General features: G+C 35.5%; 3 protein-coding genes across 6 annotated transcripts in view; all 3 read right to left on the bottom strand.

The window, feature by feature from the left end:
- The window catches only part of LOC127860121 (uncharacterized), a 252,862-nt gene that overhangs the window by 94,828 nt on the left and 135,230 nt on the right, over positions 1–22,804 (bottom strand). The gene's annotated exons all lie outside the window — the stretch shown is intronic.
- LOC127860122 (39S ribosomal protein L40, mitochondrial-like) overlaps positions 1–22,804 on the bottom strand; it is a 250,497-nt gene that overhangs the window by 191,717 nt on the left and 35,976 nt on the right. The gene's annotated exons all lie outside the window — the stretch shown is intronic.
- On the bottom strand, positions 9,669–12,916 carry LOC127860127 (uncharacterized). The gene is made up of 2 exons (XM_052397977.1): positions 12,795–12,916; positions 9,669–10,367 (listed from the first exon to the last, which is right to left on the bottom strand). The coding sequence occupies exons 1-2, from the start codon at positions 12,861–12,863 to the stop codon at positions 9,984–9,986; spliced, it is 453 nt and encodes a 150-aa protein (XP_052253937.1). The 5' UTR covers positions 12,864–12,916; the 3' UTR covers positions 9,669–9,983.

Genomic DNA, 22,804 nt, shown 5'->3' with positions numbered 1-22,804 from the left:
CCATCCCCTCTCTCCTATTCTGTCTGACCAACCGGATTGGTAAAAACAAATGTTTAAAACTCATTTTATTCACATGCCATACTCTGTGTCCCATGCAATATAATCGTTACAAATATTTTTATCTTACAAATGTGGAATATACTTTTTAAGCGTTTTCATTGGCTTATTTTCGTTCGATTGACCAATCGCATTCTGTTATTTTGCTGAAATGACGTTGCAACGTCAAATGACGTCACGAAATGTCAACATTTATAATTATGTTTGCGTAAATATTTATTTAATTTGCTCATTTAAAAGCATGTGATAAAAAAGATCTGACACTCGTTGTCATTTCATACATATAGGATCTGGCACGCGTTGTCATATCATACCATATTTTATTAAACGAGTTCAGTAATTTTGTTTGTAAGCGAGCCTTTGGCGAGCTTACTAACGAATTTCTTAGACGAGTTTTATAAAATATGGTATGATATGACAACGAGTGTCAGACCTTTTTTTATCGCATGCTTTTAAATGAGCAAATTAAATAAATATTTACGCAAACATAATGATAAAATCCCGAATGTTGTTTACATTTTGTGACGTCATTTGACGTTGCAACGTCATTTCAGCAAGATAACAAAATGCGATTGGTCAATAAACGAAAACTAAGCCAATGAAAACGCTTCAAAATGTTGTATTACACATGTGTAATACAAAAAATATGTAATGGTTGTATTACATGGGAAACAGGGTATAGCATGTGATAAAATATTTTAGTAAACTCGTCCAGGACATTCTTAAGTAAGCTCGCCAAAGGCTCGCTTACTAACAAAATTCCTGAACTCGTTTAATAAAATATGGTATGATATGACAACTCGTGCCATATCCTATATATACATTAACAGCTCTAACATGTTTTCTTAAGATGGTTGTTTCAACGACTTATTTAAATATGCATAAACGATTGTGCATTACAAGGCTTATTTTGAAACTGAAACACAAATTTAAAGTCATGTACACATAAATTTCCATTAATACATAAACTACATAGTGCACTCCATCAAGATGCAAGAGATGATTTGTATTGCGTAGTTGTGACATTCTACATTCATTTTACTAACATATAACAAAAGGGGTAATGCATTTTGTACCTACTTTCTAGTGTAGCTTTAACGTTAAACCCCGAGTTCTGACTATAATGCTGTTACGCACTTTCGATGCACCGCTTTTAAGTTGAGATTTTGTCTCAACTTGGCATCACTTGCATTATATTTGCGGTTATCAATTCCGTTCGTATCCTTGCTGTAAAAAAAAACATTTTAGCATTTGTTATCGACGCATTTAACATAATATGCGTCACTACCTTTGATATTGGTTAGAGTTCTTATAAATATTTATTTGATGACTCGTGTTTCACTTTTTTAGCATTGTACATTACAGTGCCTGTGTTCGAAAATACTTTGTAAGAACGGGATATAAATGCATGAAACATGTCGATGTACATTTGCGTTAGAAGTGTAACCAAGGCATGACGAAACAAGATTACCAAAACGTTCTATGTATTAGTTATATTAATTTATGAATGTCCAGTCCCTCCATGTCCGCTCCATGTATTGGTTTACAATAAAATATCTTAATGTTTAATCTTCTCTTTTAGCTTTCTAATCAAAGGTTGACTGCAATGTTTTCTTTGTTACTGTATTTGATCGCCGATGATAATAGCCGCTGCCCACAGTGGCATACCATTGTGCAATTATATGAGCCGTGTTCTGTATAAAGGGGGTTTAATAACTGTGTGTTCAGTGTCGTCTCAGATTAGCATATTCAGTCCGCACAGGCTCATCAAGGACGACACTTTCCGCTTGTATGACATTTTCTGTTAAGAGAAAGTATCTTCTTTGCAGAAAAAATCCTGTTTATGCGTATTGTCGTCTCTGATTAGCCTGTGCGGACTGCATATGCTAATCTGGGACGACACTTTACGCACCTGCATTAAATAAACAGGATTTGGTTGTTATTTGTTGGGTGGGGTCCAATATAGGTATTTTGTTAAATACGATTCGCATTTGTGCACGTAGATGAATATGAATCCCACGCTATCGAAATGCACACACTGGTTCAAATCGGTTTAAAGTGCATTCATCATAACGTTCATCACGCAACACAGAGCAAAAATAGCGATATAAAGCTGCGACTGGTTAAAACCGGTATCTACCTGAGTGAAAGGCCTGTAAGTAGATCAGTTTAAATGTTCAACATGAAAAGTGGGTATAAACTTATAATTAATATAGAAATCCCGGTCACACCATCTTATCTAATTTCGCTAGTCGAACCATCGTACGCATAGGCGGATCCAAGGGGGGGCGGGACGGGCGCGGCGTGAGCCCCCCCCCCCCCTAAATTCGCCAAAGTAAAGTCAATTCATTAGACGTCTCACACTAAACTAGATCTAAATCACCTAATTAAACTAACTGTCTTCTTTTTCATACACAGCATTTCCCACTAACCACAGACACTCGCTAAATGTTTTACCTTCAGACTCTCTGTCGCCCGGTTTTTCAAGTCGAACTTTGCGATTTTGATGTATCCTTCTTTTTGCACACTGGTTCTGTTTTCGCTGCATTTTATGTCAACAAAGATGGATGCGTCAAAATTGTTTTCATGCCCTCTCCCTCCCTACTGTATTCGCCACTAGCCTGATAACCGTTAGTGTGTTCTTCTTTATAGCATTTTATCGGGCTATATCAATCCGTATTAAGTATAAACTACGCACTTTTTTGACATATAAGAAGTTACTTTGATTAAAGTACATTAGGCGTAAAATGCTCGAGAAGTGGTTGTCAAAGCCTTCAAAATCGCGGAGCTTACGGGAGGGGGGGGGGCTTCGCCCCTTCCTGAACCCCCTAGTGGGGCTTTGCTCTGCACCCACCAGGTGCCCTAGCGGCCCCCTGGGTCCCCAGCAAATCTTTCAATATCCCGTCCCCCTCCTTACCAGAAATCCTGGATCCGCCCCGGATACGATTGATGCGGAAACGTTAAGCAGCTGCATTTTCCCAAACTTAATCCGTTGAAACGTAGTGAACTCTTCCATCCTTCTTAATTGGATCAATTTATTTCCAAAAGTAGGCATGCCCAGTATATTTATATTGATGTTTAGAATATTTCTTACAGAAATACGTTTCGGAAAACAGCGCAGACCCTGATAAGACGCCGCATCATGCGGCGTCTCATCTGGGTTTGCGCTGTTTGTCAAGGCCTTTTTTCTAGACGTTAGGCATAAATAGGTTTATCACATGCTATACCCTGTTTCCCATGTGATACAACCATTACATATTTTTATATTACACATGTGTAATACAACATTTTTAAGCGTTTTCATTGGCTTAGTTTTCGTTTATTGCCCAATTGCATTTTGTTATTTTGCTGAAATGACGTTGCAACGTCAAATGACGTCACGAAATGAAAACAACATTCGGGACTTATCATTATGTTTGCGTAAATATTTATTTAATTTGCTCATTTAAAAGCATGTGATAAAAAGATCTGACACTCGTTGTCATATCATACCATATTTTATTAAACTCGTCCAGGAAATTCTTTAGTAAGGCTCGCTTACTAACAAAATTCCTGAGCTCGTTTAATAAAATATGGTATGATATGACAACTCGTGCCAGATCCTATATTTATTGTTGTATTGAGCACAACATAACGTTAGTAAGTTTATTTAAAAAATACAACGCCATTCATATTGTGTTGATGCTTAACCTTTATGGAAGTAAATACATTCAGGTTAAGTCAAAATAAGGGAAGACACAGATTACCAAAAGATTAACCGGTTTACCTATTATAATGACCGGTTAATTTAAAGGTTAACACAAACTTACGTGAACTTTTTATGAAACACACGTTTCTTTAAACCGAATGTATGGACATGTACAAGGCAAAGTGATTGACCGCTTTTTTCCGTAACACAAGCAAACCTATCATGTTCGAAAATATTTGACAATCTTAACATTAGATGAATGTAAACGTCTACCCATAGGGTTAATACATTAACTTTTATGCAATTAAGTAGTTAACTTTTTTCGGTTAAGTAAGGTTGTGTTACTGAATGACGATAGCATACATAGTTTCGAGAGGACGTTAACCCTGTTCATTTTAGGTACGGAAGCACTTAAACAAAATCTTCGTAACACCTTTATAACGCTGTTTTTACAAGAATTTGGTTGTTATACTTACTCTGTATTGTTTATTTTTGACAGTAATTTCATGAATTTAAGCTTACTTTTTAATTACTATAAGGTATTTTTTCTTCATTTTAAAATATAAGTAAGTCTTCAATACTGAACGTTTGATAGTGGATTTAAGCAGCAGTGTAATCATCATAAATGTTTTCAGAATCAATTTTTCACATAATGTTCACATACCAGATTAAACACGCACGTTATCACAATTCTAAAGTTTCACATATGCATATGTTGCATTTCATGCTCTTTACTTAACCTTGCGCATATGTTTCGTAATTTTTCAATGCATCAGTCTGATCGAAATGCCTTATGATTTATCAACCACGTTTTGTGCTAAGATGCAACATAAAAATATCATTAAGCTATCGTTTTGTCTCAGACGTGTATGTGCCTTGATATTGGACCGCATCGTACTCTCTCTTGTTTAATAAATGAGCCTTGTTCTGAGAAAATTGGGAAAAATGCATGTGCGTAAAAAGTTGTCCCAGATTAGCCTGTGCAGTCCGCACAGGCTAATCAGGGACGACACTTTCCTGGTATTTTTAGTTTAAAGTAAGTCCCTTTTTACCGAAAACCTAGTACAAGCGGAAAGTGTCGTCCCTGATTAGCCTGTGCGGTCTGCACAGGCTAATCTGGGATGACACTTTACGCACATGCAATAAGCTCAGTTTTATCAGAACGCGGCTCAAATAATAATATTCAGGAAAGCAAAACTAAATCGAGTTTTCATAACAGGTTTCATACAACAACTAGAGTATCAGTTAAACACATTCAAAAGATGGAACAGAGGTTCACGACGACACCATGCTTGTCATAAGTTCTGAGAAATGTGTAACGATAGAGTAACCTTTACACCGGTTGAATACTTTCATACATTGCAATCAATTTTTCAAAAGATGTAAACAGCTTTAATCATGTAATTATTTATTTGCTTTTAGTGTTTTGTTTTGGTTATTATACAACGAAAGCCGATTGGAAACAATTTCTAATATTGTTTATTTAATTTTCTTATTTTTATATTCAAAAGTAACATTTAACATTTTTATTCATTCTTTTCTTGTAAATTGTGTGTTAATACATATTCAAATGAAACTGTATAACCCTTGGCTAAAGTGACATAAATTATCAGTTAAATTCGTTAAACGCACTTAATGCTATTAAACTGTCGTCGATCCCGTATCAATGAACAACATAGTTCTGTTTTCTTGCAAATACGGATTTTTCTGACTAGCGTGACAGTTATGAGTAAATGGTTTCTGGAAATAAACCGTATGTCTTTGAGCTAAGATCACAAAACCAAATTCTGGATGCAGAAAATAGTGATTGCAGTTACCATGGCGATGAGTGTATCCTCGACGTTGAAGAGTATTTAGTTTGTTTTTGGCGTTCTTACCTTTTGTTGATTGATTTTAATCTAGACAACTTTTTATTAATTGTTAATTTATACATCTATTGATAAATATTTATGCGTACGAACACGTAAATAATAAATAATAAATCAGTATGGCAAAAAGCTGTTAATATTTAAAATGAACATCGATTCTTTTAAGTCATTACCAAAAGTAACATGGAAAATACCTGCCTTTTATGAAGATATTATATGCAATTTCATCGAAATGAACAATGTCAATACACCAAAAAAAAACAAAGATATTTTGATATAAGAACTGAAGTAATATGGGGAAACCGAATTATTATATTATTTATATTTATAAGCAAAACAGTAACCCCTAGGGAGGGCAAATTTTCTGCAGGATTTGAACAAACTTCAAAGAGAACATCATAACGATGTTATAGATAGATAGATAGATTTATTTCGGCATAGGAAGCATATACACAGTTCACAACATAACATAGAATAAAATAATAAGCAATTATTAAAAACTATATCATGTACAATAAACTATGACATGCTCACCAAACCAAGGATAACACAAAAAAGAGCAAGCCCTTATTTTCATTGTGGTCCTTATTATTGGTGGCATGACAAAAAGAGGCAGACCTTAAACATAACTATGTTGACCTTAAACATAACTATGTTCATAGTAAAATAATTATTTAATGAAATAAAAAATATATATCACCGTTCAAAAGAGATCAAACTAATTATCACAGTAGTGCTCATAAAATATGACAGGAGCTGGAAACTAAGATCAATTGATAATGTTATCAATTACTGCAACACATAGATATTTTGACAGTTGTAATTTGATGATATGAGGTATCATGAATTATCTAAATTAAATATATTGCTAAAATGTATGTTATGAAGTATGAACTAATAATTATTAAAAATAAAAACCTAAGATGAAGCAAAGACCTATTATATCTATAGGTCTTTGGATGAAGTTAATATCTGCTTATTAAAAGTGAAAAGACACATATATAAAAAATTAAATATTATTCATTAAATGACTTTTAATGGCAACCTTAAAGCCTTCTAACCTGTTGACCTCTGTGAGTGACTCAGGTAAAGAGTTCCAGAGTTTAATGCTGTTAAAAGAAAAGGATTTGGAACCATGACATTTGACCTTGGGTAAACAATACCCACCCTTTTTACTAAACCTAGTGCTGTAATTATGCATAGAATCTTGGAAAACAAAGTGTTCACTCAAGTAATCTGGAAAAAGGCCATTTCTTATTTTGAAGACATGACATAACATTATTTGATTTACTCTCATGTGAACTGGTAACCAGTTGAGGGACTTAAAGTGAGATTGGTCAATATGAACTCTAGAATCAAGGTCAAGAACAAACCTAATTAACTTATTTTGACAGGTTTGTAACTTATTTCTTAAAGACTGAGTTATACTATTATACCAAACAGAACAAGCATATTTATAATGACACTGAATCAGTGGCATTACAAGAAGTTTCTTCGTATGCAAAGTAAGGAAATCTTTCTTACGATAAAGGAATTTTTACCTAGAATTGGCCTTTTTCAAAAGAGACTCAGCCATTGAGCAGAAAGAAAGGTTTTGGTCAAGGGTAATTCCAAGATACTTAACGGATGATGTAGAAGCAATGGGTGTACCATTACAAGATATATCAATGCTAGATTGTGACCTGAGTTTTTGCTTGGACCCAAACACAATTGACTCAGTTTTACCTAAGTGCAATGACAACTTATTGTCGATCAACCATTGGCTAACCAAGTTCATATCATCTGTTAGTGCCTTTTCAACAACAAGTACACTTTTACCTGAAACAAGGATTCCAGAATCATCAGCATATAATAACAATTTATTTTTAACCACAGCTGACATATCATTCACGTAAATTAGAAAAAGAAGGGGTCCAAGGATTGAGCCTTGGGGTACACCACAGGTTATACTGGCCTTAGAAGAAAAGGTACCGGAGACATCAACAAGCTGGTTTCTATCCGACAAGTATGATTTGAACCAGTTTAAAACGCTATCACTAAGACCGGATGCACGAAGCTTCATGAGAAGAATTGAGTGGTCGACTGTATCAAACGCCTTCTGTAAATCTAACATAACCATGCCAACAATATTACCTTTATCATTTTCATACCTGAAAAAATCTGTTTGGTGAATTAAACAAGTATCCGTGGAGAAGCCACTTCTAAAACCTGACTGAAATTTATACAATAATTTATTATCTTTAAAATAAGATTCAACCTGGTCATAAACTACCTTTTCAAGGATTTTAGAAATAACATTTAAAATGGACACAGGCCGGTAATTACCTACAGACAATTTGTCATCCTTTTTATAGAGGGGAACAACTCTTGCCGTCTTAAGATCATCGGGGACTTGACCTTGTATGTTACACACCAAATATTGTAGTCATGCCTTTTGTGTTCACTTTACATATGTACACTACTTACTACTATATACACTATAACTCTCTCTGAATATTAAATGAAATGCAGCACATGTTTTTATAAGTCTATAACTCACGGTTTATTAAATAAAAATTCACATTTTATGAACTAGAACTTTCACTACACAAAGTTTGGATCAAGATCAATTCAAGCGCAGTCTGATGAGGATCCAAAGTGTTCGCTTAACATCTTTAGAAGTACTGACCGAATGACAATTATGTTGAACAGTTTGGATCCTGATCAGACTGCTCTTTTGGAGCAAAAATGGTCGCAATCGCCCTAAGGTCCAATTTCCTGTTCTGTGGCTCATTTTTTCTCATGATAGATACAAATTATCATGATATAAAGCAAGTCTGTTGTATATTAAATAGTATTTTTTAGTGTGCATAGTCCACCCATGGATGAAAGTTACAAAGTTTGTTGCTATTTAAAGCTATTAAACAATTTAAAAAGTTTTCAATTATTTTTTATTTTAGTCAAATGCACGCTATATTTGTTATAAACATACATATGATTAACACTCAACAAAAGTTTAACGATCACTATAATACACTACACACCTGGCGTGGTTAATGGTCTCTATTGAAGCAACATAGTATAAAACATGTGGATGGTGCTTTTACATATAAATATATATAAAAATATGTTTACAATTATTATAAAAAGCTTCTACATCAGTGTAATAAGATATATAAAACACTTAAAGGTTAATGCAAGTATACAGAAGCTTAAATTGGCTTAATTTTAAATTTAATAAAATATTTTTTTTATCAGTTTAGACAGTTTTATTTTTATTTTTTTGGTTGACTGCTCACTTTTCATGATTTGATTTTATTTATCCCCCCCCCCCGACTCAATTTTTTTAAAAAATATCCCGTAAAACAAATTTAAAAAAATGCTGGCCTTAACTGTTTGCTGGTAGGTTGTCCTAAAAGGCACAATTTGCTCGACGACCTGTTAAATCGAAGTTGTGATCAATACGATGAGTACGGGAACCATGGCCACAAGTCCAAACCGGGGAACAAGACAGCTAGTCAAGATTAAATGTTAAATATTCAGTGAATAAATATTTTTGCAATGGTATAATGTTTAATGTGCTTTTTAGGTCAATTGGATGTCGAACAACAAAACTGCTTGGTGAAATCTGGATATACAAAATAGTAAAATTTAGCTTAGAATTAAGCCTGCACGATTTCTTGTTTGGAGTTACAGGATTTCACCGGGTAGTCGTTGTCTGGCAATCGGTTGTCCTCCAATCTCCCAATAACTTGAGATTTGCATGCAAGCCGAGTGGTTTATGCGCTGGAATATTACTCCAGGAGTTAGTGCTTCGAGCCCATGTATGGATTACCTATTTTTATTTGATTATATTGTTGTTTAATACTGGAACTCTTAAGTTTCGATGTAAACATTTATTCATTTAAAGCATATATGACAAACTTAAAATAAAAGCCAAAATCTGTGAAATGTTCCTTTAACAACGACTTGACGTGATCGAAATATCCAGTAGTTAAACTGTACAACGCACTTAAAATAGGCACTTGTAAACAGATATTCGCATCATTATATTAATATACGTACGAAACTGTAATATTTTGAACAGTTTTAAATATTTATACAAACAAGGAAAAGTACGAAGGCGCTAAGGCATACATAATGCGTAATTATTCCGGCAGTTCGAACATTTTTTGACTACCGGGCGATTACAGTTGATCGCACTATCGCAATATTCATTAGCTATACTTTTTCGTAAAAATGAACTAAATACATGCGATGAAATAGTCAGTAATTTTTTTTTTTTAAATAAGGTACACAGCTTTTCAAATAAAATAGAAAATACAATAATAGTTTAAGTTCAACGCCATTAAGAACGAGCAAGACGAACACAATTATGAATAACTGCGTAGTCAAGGAATTGTGATATTTTGCGTCCGAAAATCAAGCACATTCTTGACAGAAAAGGCGGACGAACGTTCGAAAATCTCGGTCGGGCTTGAATCGTACTCGAACATCTCAAAATCCGCCTGAAATGTTGTCCTTATATCCTCGAGAACATCCAAGGGCACGCTCCTATACATCTCGGTAAGCACGTGCTCCTTTTGAGCCCGAAGTTTTCCGGGGTCTGAGTCCCGTCGCGCTTGGTTGGCCAATGCGATGAAATCGGCGGCTGTGGTTCGTCGCGATGATGTTTCGTCCAGCGGGAAAGGATGTCTGAATTCCACTAAGCCTCTTAGTTGCAACTTCCGCCACACGCTCTGCAGCGCCTCGTGCCAGCTGATGCATCTGATGATCTTAGGACCAGAGTATACAGGATGCAGGATCACGTGACTTTGTTTGGTTCCAAATCAAACGTTTATGGATGTAAACACACCGTTAATTTTTTTTAAAGAATTTCAACTGGTGCATAAAAGACAGATTTTTATGCTGCTTATGGGATGTGATAAACATCAAAATTAGTTTACTTAATAAGCCTGTCACATTGTTTTGCTTTGTTCAAAAATTATATTTTACTGCTTTCATGTACATGTTTACGGTTATGCTTCACTCAACGTGAACTTTTGTTATCGATTTCAGACGCATTCGAGGATTTATTCTTATACTTTAATATATAGGCACAAACTGCGAGAAAAACTGTCTTTTATGCACTTAAAGGTGCCTTTTCACAGATTTTGGCATTTTTTAACTTATTCATTAAATGCTTTATATCGATAAATGTAAACATTGGATCGTAAAAGCTCCAGTAAAAAATCAAGAATAAAATTTAAAAAAGGAAAAGAACATTGCCCGGACCAGGTTTCGAACCAGTGACCCCTGGAGTCCTGCCAGAGTCCTGAAGTAAAAACGCTTAAGCCTACTGAGCTTTTCCGCCGAGTACACTTCCTTGACGTATTTTATACCTTATATAAGCAATCTTCGTAGTTTCATAGAATTTAACGACAAAAACAGAACTCTCCAAATTATTCAATCGTTTCGCGTTGCAACGCTTTATAATTTTTAGGTTTTAAATCGTCACAAGATGCATATAATGGCTATATTAGACCATGGTAAATGTTCAGTATTACTGTTTCCTCGCAAATATCATAACTAAAACGAAAATTTGCGAATCTGAAACAACTTTTTTCAATTTTGTCAATTTACCAAAGCGTGAAAAGATCCCTTTAAGATGTTTGCAAATATATTTCAATGACTTCAGATATTTGCAAAAAATAAGTTCTTAACGGTGTGTTTACATTCTAGTTAAAACCTATTTAGCTCAATTGCATAGAAAGCCTAAGGCTTATTTGAAAGGCTCTCGAGTCCGTTTCCTGGGACTAGAACCAGTACTTGTTTACATTTTACAGTTTATATTCTGTCCAGCCCGTTTGTAAACCCCTGAAAATCCTGTTGACCCTGCACCCTGTTATATAAATAGTCGCACGTAAGTCTGATGTTAAGATGAATCATAAGTTAGAAAAAGCAGTCGTGATTGAAACAAGGTTTTTGAAAGTATAATTAGAGTATAATGGACATATACATTGAATATATTTTACCACATTTTATCTTTTTTACAATACAAATGCCGAAATTGTTATTGCATGAGCATCGTTCTGGGATATCCGGGCTTAATGCACGTGCGTAAAGTATCGTCCCAGATTAGCCTGTGGGGTCCTCACAGGCTAATCAGGGACGACAATTCCCGCCTTAATAAGATTTTCGTTAGGAGACACTTTCTATAAACGAAAAATAAAAAAAGAGGAAATTATCGTCCCGATTACCGTGTGCATACTGCACAGTCTAATCGGGGACGACACTATCGCACATGCATTACGCCCCGTTTTCCCAGAACGAGTCTCAAAGAGTCATAAGGCAGTCAGGGGTTAAGATGAAAATTGAAGGCATGCTTGAGAGGCTATGTTTTAATAAATTCATGATGTAATCTATATACCTGTATACTTTAATTAAGAAAATAAATAGCTGTGTGTAAAAATTGTTGTTAGTTGACTTGTTCTCAAAATCACGCTTGATTTTTGTCCCATAGTCTCCTTACAAAAAATACAGTACATAATTATATAGTAAACAGACATATTAAATCAACAATTATAATTGTAAAAATGACTTTTTTTGCATATTGATTGAAACGATTTCAATTTGCTTTGTTATATATTGGTCGGTAATATGCGATATCTGCACGCATATTTATCTAAAGTTTTTGTGTTAATGGGGTTAATTCAAGCGATGGATCGTTAAGGTCTGACCTGTACTCGCCCACCCTTTCTTAGACTTAAAGTAACACAAATACTAAAAAAATCAACGAATATTTCGCAAAATATTTCGCAAAATATTTCGTAAAATAAAGTGTTATTCATGACAACTACGTTGTGCTTCCGAAGCTGCTCGAAGCCCGAAGCAATTGCTATAAGTAACATTGATTCTTTATTTGTTTACTTTATTTTTCGAAATATTTAACGAAATATTCATTGATTTTGAGTGTTTTTAAGAATAACGAACCAAAAACAATACATCATGTCTTTTAATATATCAGGCTACCACAGGCGATTATGTCATATCAAAAATGTTTTATATGAATAATGATATTGATGGAGAAGGTTAATGCCAAAATCTACGCAAAAGTAAAGCTTCTTGAATACGAGTATTATAAATTAAAGAATATTCGTTATTTTTAGACTTAAGTCTAATAACTTTTAGTGAATACGGGCCCAGATCGTCAAAGGTCTGACCTGAATCCTCCACTGGTACGGGCTGTGGACGCTGTCCATGACGGCGTCGTCGCCAGCGAGTGACGTCATATTGTCGTTGAGCAAGTGACGCGTGGCGTTCTGATGCAGCCGGTCGATGACGTCATAGGCGTCCTCCTGGAATCGCTCCATCTTGCCTGGACACGTGGAACAATTTATGGAAATTTTTAATAATTATTTTTAAATATGTGCTTAAAATTAATTTATTTTTTTCGTCGTGGCGTAATGGGTATGGTGTCTGCAAGGCGACCGGGATGTCACGGGTTTGATCCCCACTGTGGGGGCGTTCTTTTGATCTCCCTTATAGACACCAAATACGGGTGTTAGTCCCATAACGAACTCGAGAGCGTTATATAAAGCCTTCGGCAAACGACTCTTAAGAAATGTGTTTAAACAAATTTAAACTATTTTGATTCCTTCGACAAAAAGAATTCAAGCCGCTGACATTCAATTAAAAGGCTGTTTGTTTCACGAAAACTATTTTATCTGTGAAAAATTATACCACTCCATAAGTAGATAAATAAACAACAGCCTTTAATCAAGCGTTTGCAATGGTAATCATATTTACCAAAATACCTACAAGAACCCGATCATTAAATCGATAAGTACAACACGTGTGTGGCGCGCGTACTTTGAAGTATTAAATAAACATATTAAAATGTATTTCTTACGAACGAAACAATCTTTTTCGTTTAATCACTGATGCCTGTTTAGTATACATGCATGCACGTGCATATTTTCGTTGGCCAGTGACTATTATATATGAAGGATTTTTTAAAATTCTTTACCAGGATTCAGAATCAACGGGGTTTCCCGTGTTTTACACACGGGCTGGGCAGAATCTTAACACACCGCTAGGAACTTAATTTTTGCAAATATCTCAAGTTATAGAAATACATGTGCAAACATCTTTAGTGCACAAAAGACAATTGTCCTTGCAGTTTGTGTCAATGTCTTAAGGTATAAGAATCAATCCTTAATTCGTCTGAAATCGGTAACTAGTTAAAATTCGTAAGAAAAATTGTTTTAAAAAGTTATTGGAGAAAAGCACCACTTACTGGTGTGTTTAAATCAATTTACGTTTAATTGGAAACCCCACAAAGTCACCCTGTTACTTATAGATCATGCACTTAGTACAAATATAGAATAAACCCTTTGCCTTGCCTCTTCACATCATAGTATAGGAATAATGCCAAGAAGCAAACGAGCAAATTCATTGTATTGATATCCAACGCCGAATAAAAAAATATGGATGGGTGCAAATCAATTGATGAATGATAGAATCCTAACAAAATATGGCATATTTAACCATAATTTGTAACATTTGACCTCAGTGTATGATATTTAACCTTTGATCTCAGTGTGCGATCTTCAACCTTCACCTTAGAGACCCGAGTCTTACCTGCGACACACTGCCAGATAAAGGACAGCAAAATAAAATGTAAAAGGTTATTACAGAATCCATAAATGCAAGGTGAAGTAATGCCTAAACTATGAATAATTCATAAAATGTGTGATTTTGACCTCAATGTGTGACCCTGACCTTGCCTCTATGGCTATGGGTCTTACATATGCCCCAGCCCCAGATGATTGAGGTCAATTGTGTTAAGTTGCATGTCCGTGGCTCATATGTTATTTTTATTTCAGTTTAAGACAGAAAAAATGCTTTATAAAAATACTTGACATAAAAAAGACCATAATTTTGTGATTGACAAATGGTTGGCATCGCATTTTAAAAGGGTGTCATTCTCTTACGATATCCATATATACACGCATACAAAGTTTCAATGACATCGGTCCAGCAGTCCCCAGATATAACTCCGGACACAAAAGTTTTCCGGACGGACGGAAGAACGAGCGGAAGGACAGACAGACAATGCACAAACTATATCTCTCGGCCTACGGTGGGGAATAAGTATGCAATCAAAAGTTTCTTGTTCTGATAAAACTGGGCATAATGCATGTGCGTAAAGTGTCGTCTCAGATTAGCCTGTGCAGTCCGCACAGATTACTAGTAATCCGGGACGACACTTTCCGCTTAAACTAGATTTTCTGTAAAAAGGGACTTCCTTTAAACGAAAAATACCATTATAACGGAAAGTGTCGTCCCTAATATGGGACGACATTTTACGCACATGCATTTTGCCCAATTTTCACCAAACAGGACACAAAAGCCACACTTTAGACAATCTTATACTTACCGATATAGTCATATTTCATCGTACACGGTACGCAAACCTCGGTGGCCACTTGAAAATGAGCGTCCAACTCTCTTCTGCTTTTCTCCGCCCAGACGACAAATTGCAAAAACTCGGAAAACGTGACGTCATGAAAGCATTTCCTGTTTTTATCGACCCCACGAAACTTCTCGATGGCCGATCTTCCAATAAGTTTCCAGAACAGCGGATTTGGCGCCAAAAGTTTGTCGACGAAAGCCGAGGCGATCCGCTTGTATGGATCCCGAACGAACATCAACTTAAAATCGTTTTTAAAATCTCTCGGTTTTGCTCGATAGAGCGGTTTGGGTCGATGCACTAAAGCTAGGTTGATGTCAACTTCAAAGGGATGGCTGTACTTCCGTTTACGCGGACTACTTTTCTGTATCATGTAGATGAAACGCTGCCAAAAAGTTGATCCCACTTTTTCCACCGGACAGTAGAGGCTCCGGACTTGTGGTACGGGGATCATGTATTTGATCATGGATGCGTCCTCGCCATCAAGCGGGGACGGCTGAGTGAGGCTGGAGCACCGGGCCCGAACCCTGGCCGCTAGCCCGTAACCGCTTACATCGCGATTGCTGTAGTCGTCCGCTCGCTCATCGACCTTAATGAAACCGTATTATAAGGCAAACAAAGTTAGTTTCAATTAACCAGAAATATAGATTTTGGAAACGGTCCATTTTTTCTATTTACATTTTTTAACTATAATATTGGAGTAGTCAGCCACTCGACCTGAATGATGTAGATACCGTATTAGTAGGCCAAAAAGTTCATATCCACCATACTCGCCAACAATATTTAGACGGTAAGTCGGTTATCATGTTCCGTTAACCTTTTAAACTGTATACAAAATGTGTTACCCAATTGAAAAAAGAATATTGAAGGACAATAACTTATATAACTTATTTCATTTCATTAAAAAAGGTTTATTTTCTGACTTTCAAATATAAGTTGCAAAAATGTCTAAATAGTTAACCTAGAATAAAGAAAAACAGTTTAGAGTCGGCACCGAAAGTTAACCTGGAATAACCAAAAACAGTTAAGGGTAGGCACCGAAAGTTAACCTGGAATAACAAAAAACAGTTTAGAGTCGACACCGAGGGTTAACCTGGAATAAAGAAAAATAGTTTAGTCGTCACCGAGAGTTAACCTGGAATAACGAAAAACAGTTTAGAGTAGGCACTGAGAGTAAACCTGGAATAACGAAAACAGTTTAGAGTCTCCTCACCAAGAGTTAACCTGGAATAACGAAAATCAGTTAAGAGTAGGCACGGAGAGTTAACCTGGAATAACGAAAAACAGTTTAGAGTAGGCACTGAGAGTTAACCTGGAACAACAAAAACAGTTTAGAGTCTCGTCACCGAAAATTAACCTGGAATAACGAAAAACAGTCTAGAGTAGGCACTGAGAGTTAACCTGGAATAACGAAAAACAGTTTAGAGAAGGCACTGAGAGTTCACCTGGAATGACGAAAACAGTTAAGAGTATGCACTGAGAGTTAATCTGGAATAACAAAAACAGTTTAGAGTCTCGTCACCGAGAGTTAACCTATAATAACGAAAACCAGTTAAGAGTAGGCACGGAGATTTAACCTGGAATAACGAAAAACAGTTGAGAGAAGGCACCGAGAGTTAACCTGGAATAACAAAAAACAGTTTAAAGTAGGCACCGAAAGTTAACCTGGAATAACGAAAACAATTTAGAGTCTCGTCACCGAGAGTTAACCTGGAATAACGAAAAACAGTTAAGAGTTGGTACTGAGAGCTAACCTGGAATAACGAAAACAGTTTAGAGTAGGCACCGAGAGTTAACATAGAATAAAGAAAACAGTTAAGAGTCCCGTCACCGAGAATTAACCTGGAATAACGAAAAACAGTTGAGAGTAGGCACTGAAAGTAAACCTGGAATAACGAAAAACAGTTTAGAGTAGGCACTGAGAGTTAACCTGGAATAATTAAAAACAGTTTTGAGTCTCGTCACCGAGAGTTAACCTGAAATTAAGAAAAACAGTTTAGAGTAGGCACTGAGAGTTTACCTGGAATAACGAAAACAGTTTAGAGTAGGCACTGAGAGTAAGCCTGGAATAACGAAAACAGTTTAGAGTCTCGTCACCGAGAGTTAACCTTAAATAACGAATAACAGTTTAGAGTAGGCACTGAGATTTAACCTGTAATAACGAAAACAGTTTAGAGTAGGCACTGAGAGTTTACATGGAATAACGAAAAACAGTTAAGAGTCTCGTCACCGAGAGTTAACCTGGAATAACGAAAAACAGTTAAGAGTAGGCACTGAGAGTTAACCTGGTTTAAATGAAAACAGTTAAGAATATGCAATGAGAGTTAACCTGGAATAACGGAAAACAGTTTAGAGTAGGCAATGAGAGTTAACCTGGAATAACGGAAAAACAGCTTAGAGTCTCGTCACCGAGAGTTCACCTAGAATAACGAAAAACAGTTTAGAGTAGGCATCGAGAGATAACATGGAATCATGAAAAACCAGTTTAGAGTAGGCACTGAGAGATAACCTGAAATAACAAAAAACAGTTTAGAGTAGGAACCGAAATTATGCCTTTTAAGGCAAAATATATAATACGATACAGCGATGTATACTAAGTTTATGTTAAAGTCTATTTCTATAATTTTAGTATATAGTCATGTTTAAAAAAGGAGAAAACTAAATGTGTATAATTTTATCGATGAATGGTGATAGGCATGACGCGCGAGTTATTACCATTATTGTTGGGACCTTAAGAGATGTTTCACAAAATACAGCTGCATTTTCCCCAATCTCCGCGCAGAGATTTGACTGGAACCAACAAAGCTGACTAAAGTCCGTGCCCTCATAACCAACCACGTGATGATAGCCGAGCCACGTTGTACAATAATTTTCCCGTTGTTATTTTTTATTTTTTTATTTAGGTAATATGATTTTATTATGAACCTTAACTTATACCATTTTTTTCAAAATATAAAAGAAAATGATACTCATATAATACTAAAAAAAATCCTCTCAAATCTGGAAGAATTTTATTGTGATAGCAGAGATTATATGTGAAGGCATGGAACGACAACTCTGCGTGGAGATTGCATTTATCAATGTAATATTACGACGCTGTTTGTTTAAAATGAAAGAACTTTGCCCAAGCTTTCAAATAACTAACACGCAGTGTTTCAAATTCAGGAACATGTACTCCTTTTGGTATATTATCTGGATTTATCTAGAGTTGGAAACACACGCAGTAAGTTTGTGCGTATTGCTTTGTATATTTATGTATTTGATGCATGAGTTAATTCAGTCTTAAAAAATAAACACATGACATAATGATTAAATGTGATCTTAAATTCGCGGACACCTCAACCTTCGAAATCAAAGAAAATTAATGTGACACGAATAATCATTTTTTCACAGAATCTTATCGAGTATTATCCATATTAATTATTATAATGAAATACGCCACGAAATAATTAACAACATTTCTAGTAGAACAAGTGATATTGAGCTCGACACGCTTCTTATTGGAAATAGGTATCTCGACGAAAATGAAAATTCCCAAATATGTATATAATTCCAACAATATATTTACGAATTACTTAAAATATGTCTAAAAGCAAACCCATGTATTGCGTAAAGACTACTGCAAGGAGAGAAATTGTGTAGGACTTTTTCTTTCGTTTCAATCCTTTTCTTATAATGATTGTATTGTGAAGGATTTATGTACTCCGTATTTGTTTAAACTTTTTATCGAGTTTTGGCTGATAAGAATACAGCTTGTGAAAGTTGTAACGAATACGCCACTTAGCCGCATCACTGACGAACTATGATGTCCTTACACTAGAAAGGTTTCTGAGATTTGCAGCAAAAATGTGTCAAAATTTGCCAACGCGCACAAGAACTGACATGTCATTAAGCTTAATCGGTTGGCAACCAATAATTGCGAAAATTGACTCAAGAAAACTGATGTTCTTCCATAAACTTTGTTGTATGAACAGTAAATATCTCACAAAACAACTATTTGAGTACCGACTAGCGCTTTTTAATATCCGGGGCAAATCATCACAGCAAGGGTTTATACCAGACATTTACTCAGTAATGGAAAAGTATAACCTTTTGAACCATTATACAGTTTATCGTGATTCAAGTATTACCCCTCCTAAACTGACGTGGAAATGATTGTAAACAATGCGATCCGCAACTATCACATGGAGCTGTGGACAGTGCGCGTCACAGGGAACCCAGAATTTGCGCGATTTAGTGTCGTCCATCCTCACATCAGGGCGGCTCGCATCTGGACCGCGGCGAGGACACCTCGCGAAACATCGGAAGCTTTGGCAGCTGTGCGTGTCTTAGTTAACACGCGGGAACAACCGTCCGGAAACAATTGCAGACACTGTGGTCACATAATCCTAGACAGCGACACTCATGCCATCGCCTCGTGTCAAAGATTAATACAATATAGACTGACAATCCTACGAGCGTGTAACATTCTCCCCAATACAAACTCATACGATATGGTGACACTATTGCTATCAGCGGCAAACACCCTCGATGACGAGACAACCAGGAGTATATGTAACTTCATTCATATGTGTGTTACGTAAAATTAAATGTAATGTGCTTTAAAACAAACAGACGTCTTGTGGATCTCTTTATATATAATATTCATATGTAAATTATGGTTTATGTAAATAGTACTTCATCCCATGTTTATATATGTGAATGTGTATTTGCTGCTTTTTTTATATTGTATGTTTCAAAATCACTGAGAAGTGGAAATAAAGAGTATAAGTACAAGTTATTATTCGAAAGTGATTAATGAACTTAATGTGCTTAAGCTTTTTGTCTTGTTTCTGTTTTTCATTAATATCTTGTATAATTATTCGAACGGACTTATTGACATATTGGTATTTTCCCGAGAATTATTTGATTAACATTAATGATAATTTCTTTAGCATGTTTAGTGTATGCAATTTGTTAATTGAATTACTATCTCACATCGTTAGCACATCTGATGTTTGTTATGTCGTATCTGATGTTTTCATATGAACAGGCTAATATGGACTGTGCATAATAACTGTATGTTTTTACAATTCAGCAATGATCAACCCAAATAAACCAAAAACGAAATCGTATTACAACTAAATGCTCGTACAAAACAGCGTAAAAAGGCGCCACCAAATTCAATTTAAGTGCTCGCGTACCTAAAATAACCAATTTCAGTGCTCGCGTACCTAAAATAACGCGGATCACCGTCCTTTCGAAACTATGTTTGTCATCGTCATTCAGTAACATAATCTTACTTTAACGACAAAATTATACCTACTGAATGAATAAAAGTAAATGTTTTATCCTCAAGGTAGATTTTATCAGTCAAATTAAATATCAACTATACTCGAACTTTCTGGTGTTACGAAAGAAAGTGAACTTGTTTTTTAAGTACACGTTCATACAATGGGATTCGGTTTAAAGAGACCGTCCATATGGTTAATAACGGGCTGTATTTTTACGTAATATTAAAAAAAGCCGAGTGTTGTACTTTTTTGGAGTTGTTCTTTTGTCCATAAATGCTTACGTGTGTTAATTCATATATAATAGTATTTACTTATTAATAAGTTAAATTAACTTTGAAGAATGCTTCTCTGCGTGCTTTCGATAATCTTGAAAGAAATGACTATTAATCGTGCACCCGCTGAATAAAAGCTTACTACAAGATTGCTTACAGAATAACTGATTGTAATCGAACACCACAACATAATGTGTAAAATTATTGTTAAAAAATCCAAGTATATGTATACCTATAACGTACTTGCTTCCAGTTGAATATTTAATGAATGCATCATTTATCATATTAACATATTTATTACGAAACAACCCAATAGCTGCAATTTACACAATAAACTGATTAAATTAGCATGGTCTTACTACAATTTATCATTCGAAAGTGATTAATGAACTTAATGTGCTAAAGCTATTTTTTATTTTTATTAACATCTTGTATAATTATCCGAACGGACTTATTGACACGTTGGTATTTCCCGAGAATTATTTGATTAACATTAATGATAATTTGTTTAGCATGTTTAGTGTATGCAATTTGTTAATTGAATTACTATCTCACACCGTTAGCACATCTGATGTTTGTTATGTTGTATCTGACGTTTCCTTATAAACAGGCGAATATGGACTGTGCATAATAATTGTATGTGTTTTACAATTGAGCAATGATCAATCCAAATAAACCTACATAACTTTGGCACATGATTAATGTTTCTTATATCGCAAACCCTCGGAAATTTCTGCAACTATTTTCTGTAAGTATATGGTCAGTTATACTCCGCATAATTAAACGCTTGGCAGAAAAGCTTCTAAAAACATAAAAACAAGTCGATGAATGACGCAGAATGGTCCATTTTAAGTTCTTCATGAGAGCACATTTTGATTTATGGAGTCTTCAACATTTTGTTACGAAAATGAATTTTGAGCGTGGGTTAACATACGAAACAACTAATATAATTGTTTCGGTAAACATGAAAAATATTCCATAAACATATAGTGAGTTATCATTGTTTGAAGATATCAGTGACGCCTCTGCTTTTGATTACTTATGTCGTTTTTCATTACCAGTCCTTTACTTACGTACATATGCATGTTAGTCAAAATAGACTTTTAAATGGAGCCATTTCAGGAAACGCTCCAAAATGGCGGATAAAAAATCTTGGTAAGGGGAGAATCACACGATTGTAAAGATTTTGATCGGAGTGGCACAAAATAATGAAGTCAGTTTTTCCTTCTGTCTTTAAGCATGAATTAAACCGGACGTTAACATATATCAGTGCTTTGTGTTTTTGTTGACTTGTTGTTTAGGCAGGATTCCTGATTGGGTAACGATAGTCTGGTTGAGCTCAGACAGGCTGCTTGGTTGGGCTGACTTGGGTGGTGCGGTGGTCGAGTGGTAACACTCAGGTCTACCATTCCAGAGGTCCCCGGTTCAAATCCCGGCTGGGGCACTGGGCATGTCAGAAATGCTTCAAGTATTTCCTACCCAACTAGAGATGTACTGGTATGAAACCCAGGTAATTATCGCGTGGATCGGTGCTATACGCTGTGCACGTAAAAGCTCGCAGTTATCTATTCGCAAAGAGCTAGGGTATCGCACCCGGATTCCTTGTATCTTAATACTATCTCTTCTGCTTGCTGTCTCTTCAGCAAAAACCAAAGGACCCCATTGGAATAAGTAGGAATGGCAACGGTTAATCGGTTAACCGGTTATCCGTTTCTTTAGGAGGTTAACCGATTATAAAATTAATATTCGGTTACTCTTGTAGCAAACGCATTTTTTTTGTTGAACGCAAAATCAGAAAGATGTAAAAAAAAATTTTTCTATGTGCGAAAGCATCTATCTCATTGCAATCTTAGAAATCATTATGATGTTTCTAGACCTATATCCAAAGGTGTTCTTGTTAAGGACATTGAACAGTTTATGTTAAATGAATATAAAGTAGATTGTCTACAGAGAATTAACTCTAGTAATGGTGTATCAGGTGGAGGTGGAAATAAGCTTAGAAGCTACTGTACATTTAAGCAGAACTTTGATGTTGATAAATATTGCAAGTTAATAATCCCTAAGAGTCATAGATCGGCCCTGTGTAAATTTAGATGTGGTGTTGCTCCGATTCGCCTCGAGACAGGCAGGTATGAAGGACTGCCGGCTGACAGACGCTTCTGCCCATTTTGTAGAGATAATACAATTGAAGATGAATGTCATGTATTATTAGA

Source organism: Dreissena polymorpha, chromosome 15 (genome assembly GCF_020536995.1).
Source record: "Dreissena polymorpha isolate Duluth1 chromosome 15, UMN_Dpol_1.0, whole genome shotgun sequence".
NCBI classification, from domain to species: domain Eukaryota; kingdom Metazoa; phylum Mollusca; class Bivalvia; order Myida; family Dreissenidae; genus Dreissena; species Dreissena polymorpha.
This window is presented reverse-complemented; position numbering and strand designations above follow the sequence as displayed.

Excerpts from the sequence above, each read along its gene's own strand:
- LOC127860127 (XM_052397977.1), bottom strand. The coding sequence starts at position 12,863 with ATGACGTCACTCGCTGGCGACGACGCCGTCATGGACAGCGTCCACAGC. Across the intron at positions 10,368-12,794 it reads CGTACCAGTGGAGGATTCAG|ATCATCAGATGCATCAGCTG; the intron begins GTCAGACCTTTG and ends TCTGGTCCTAAG.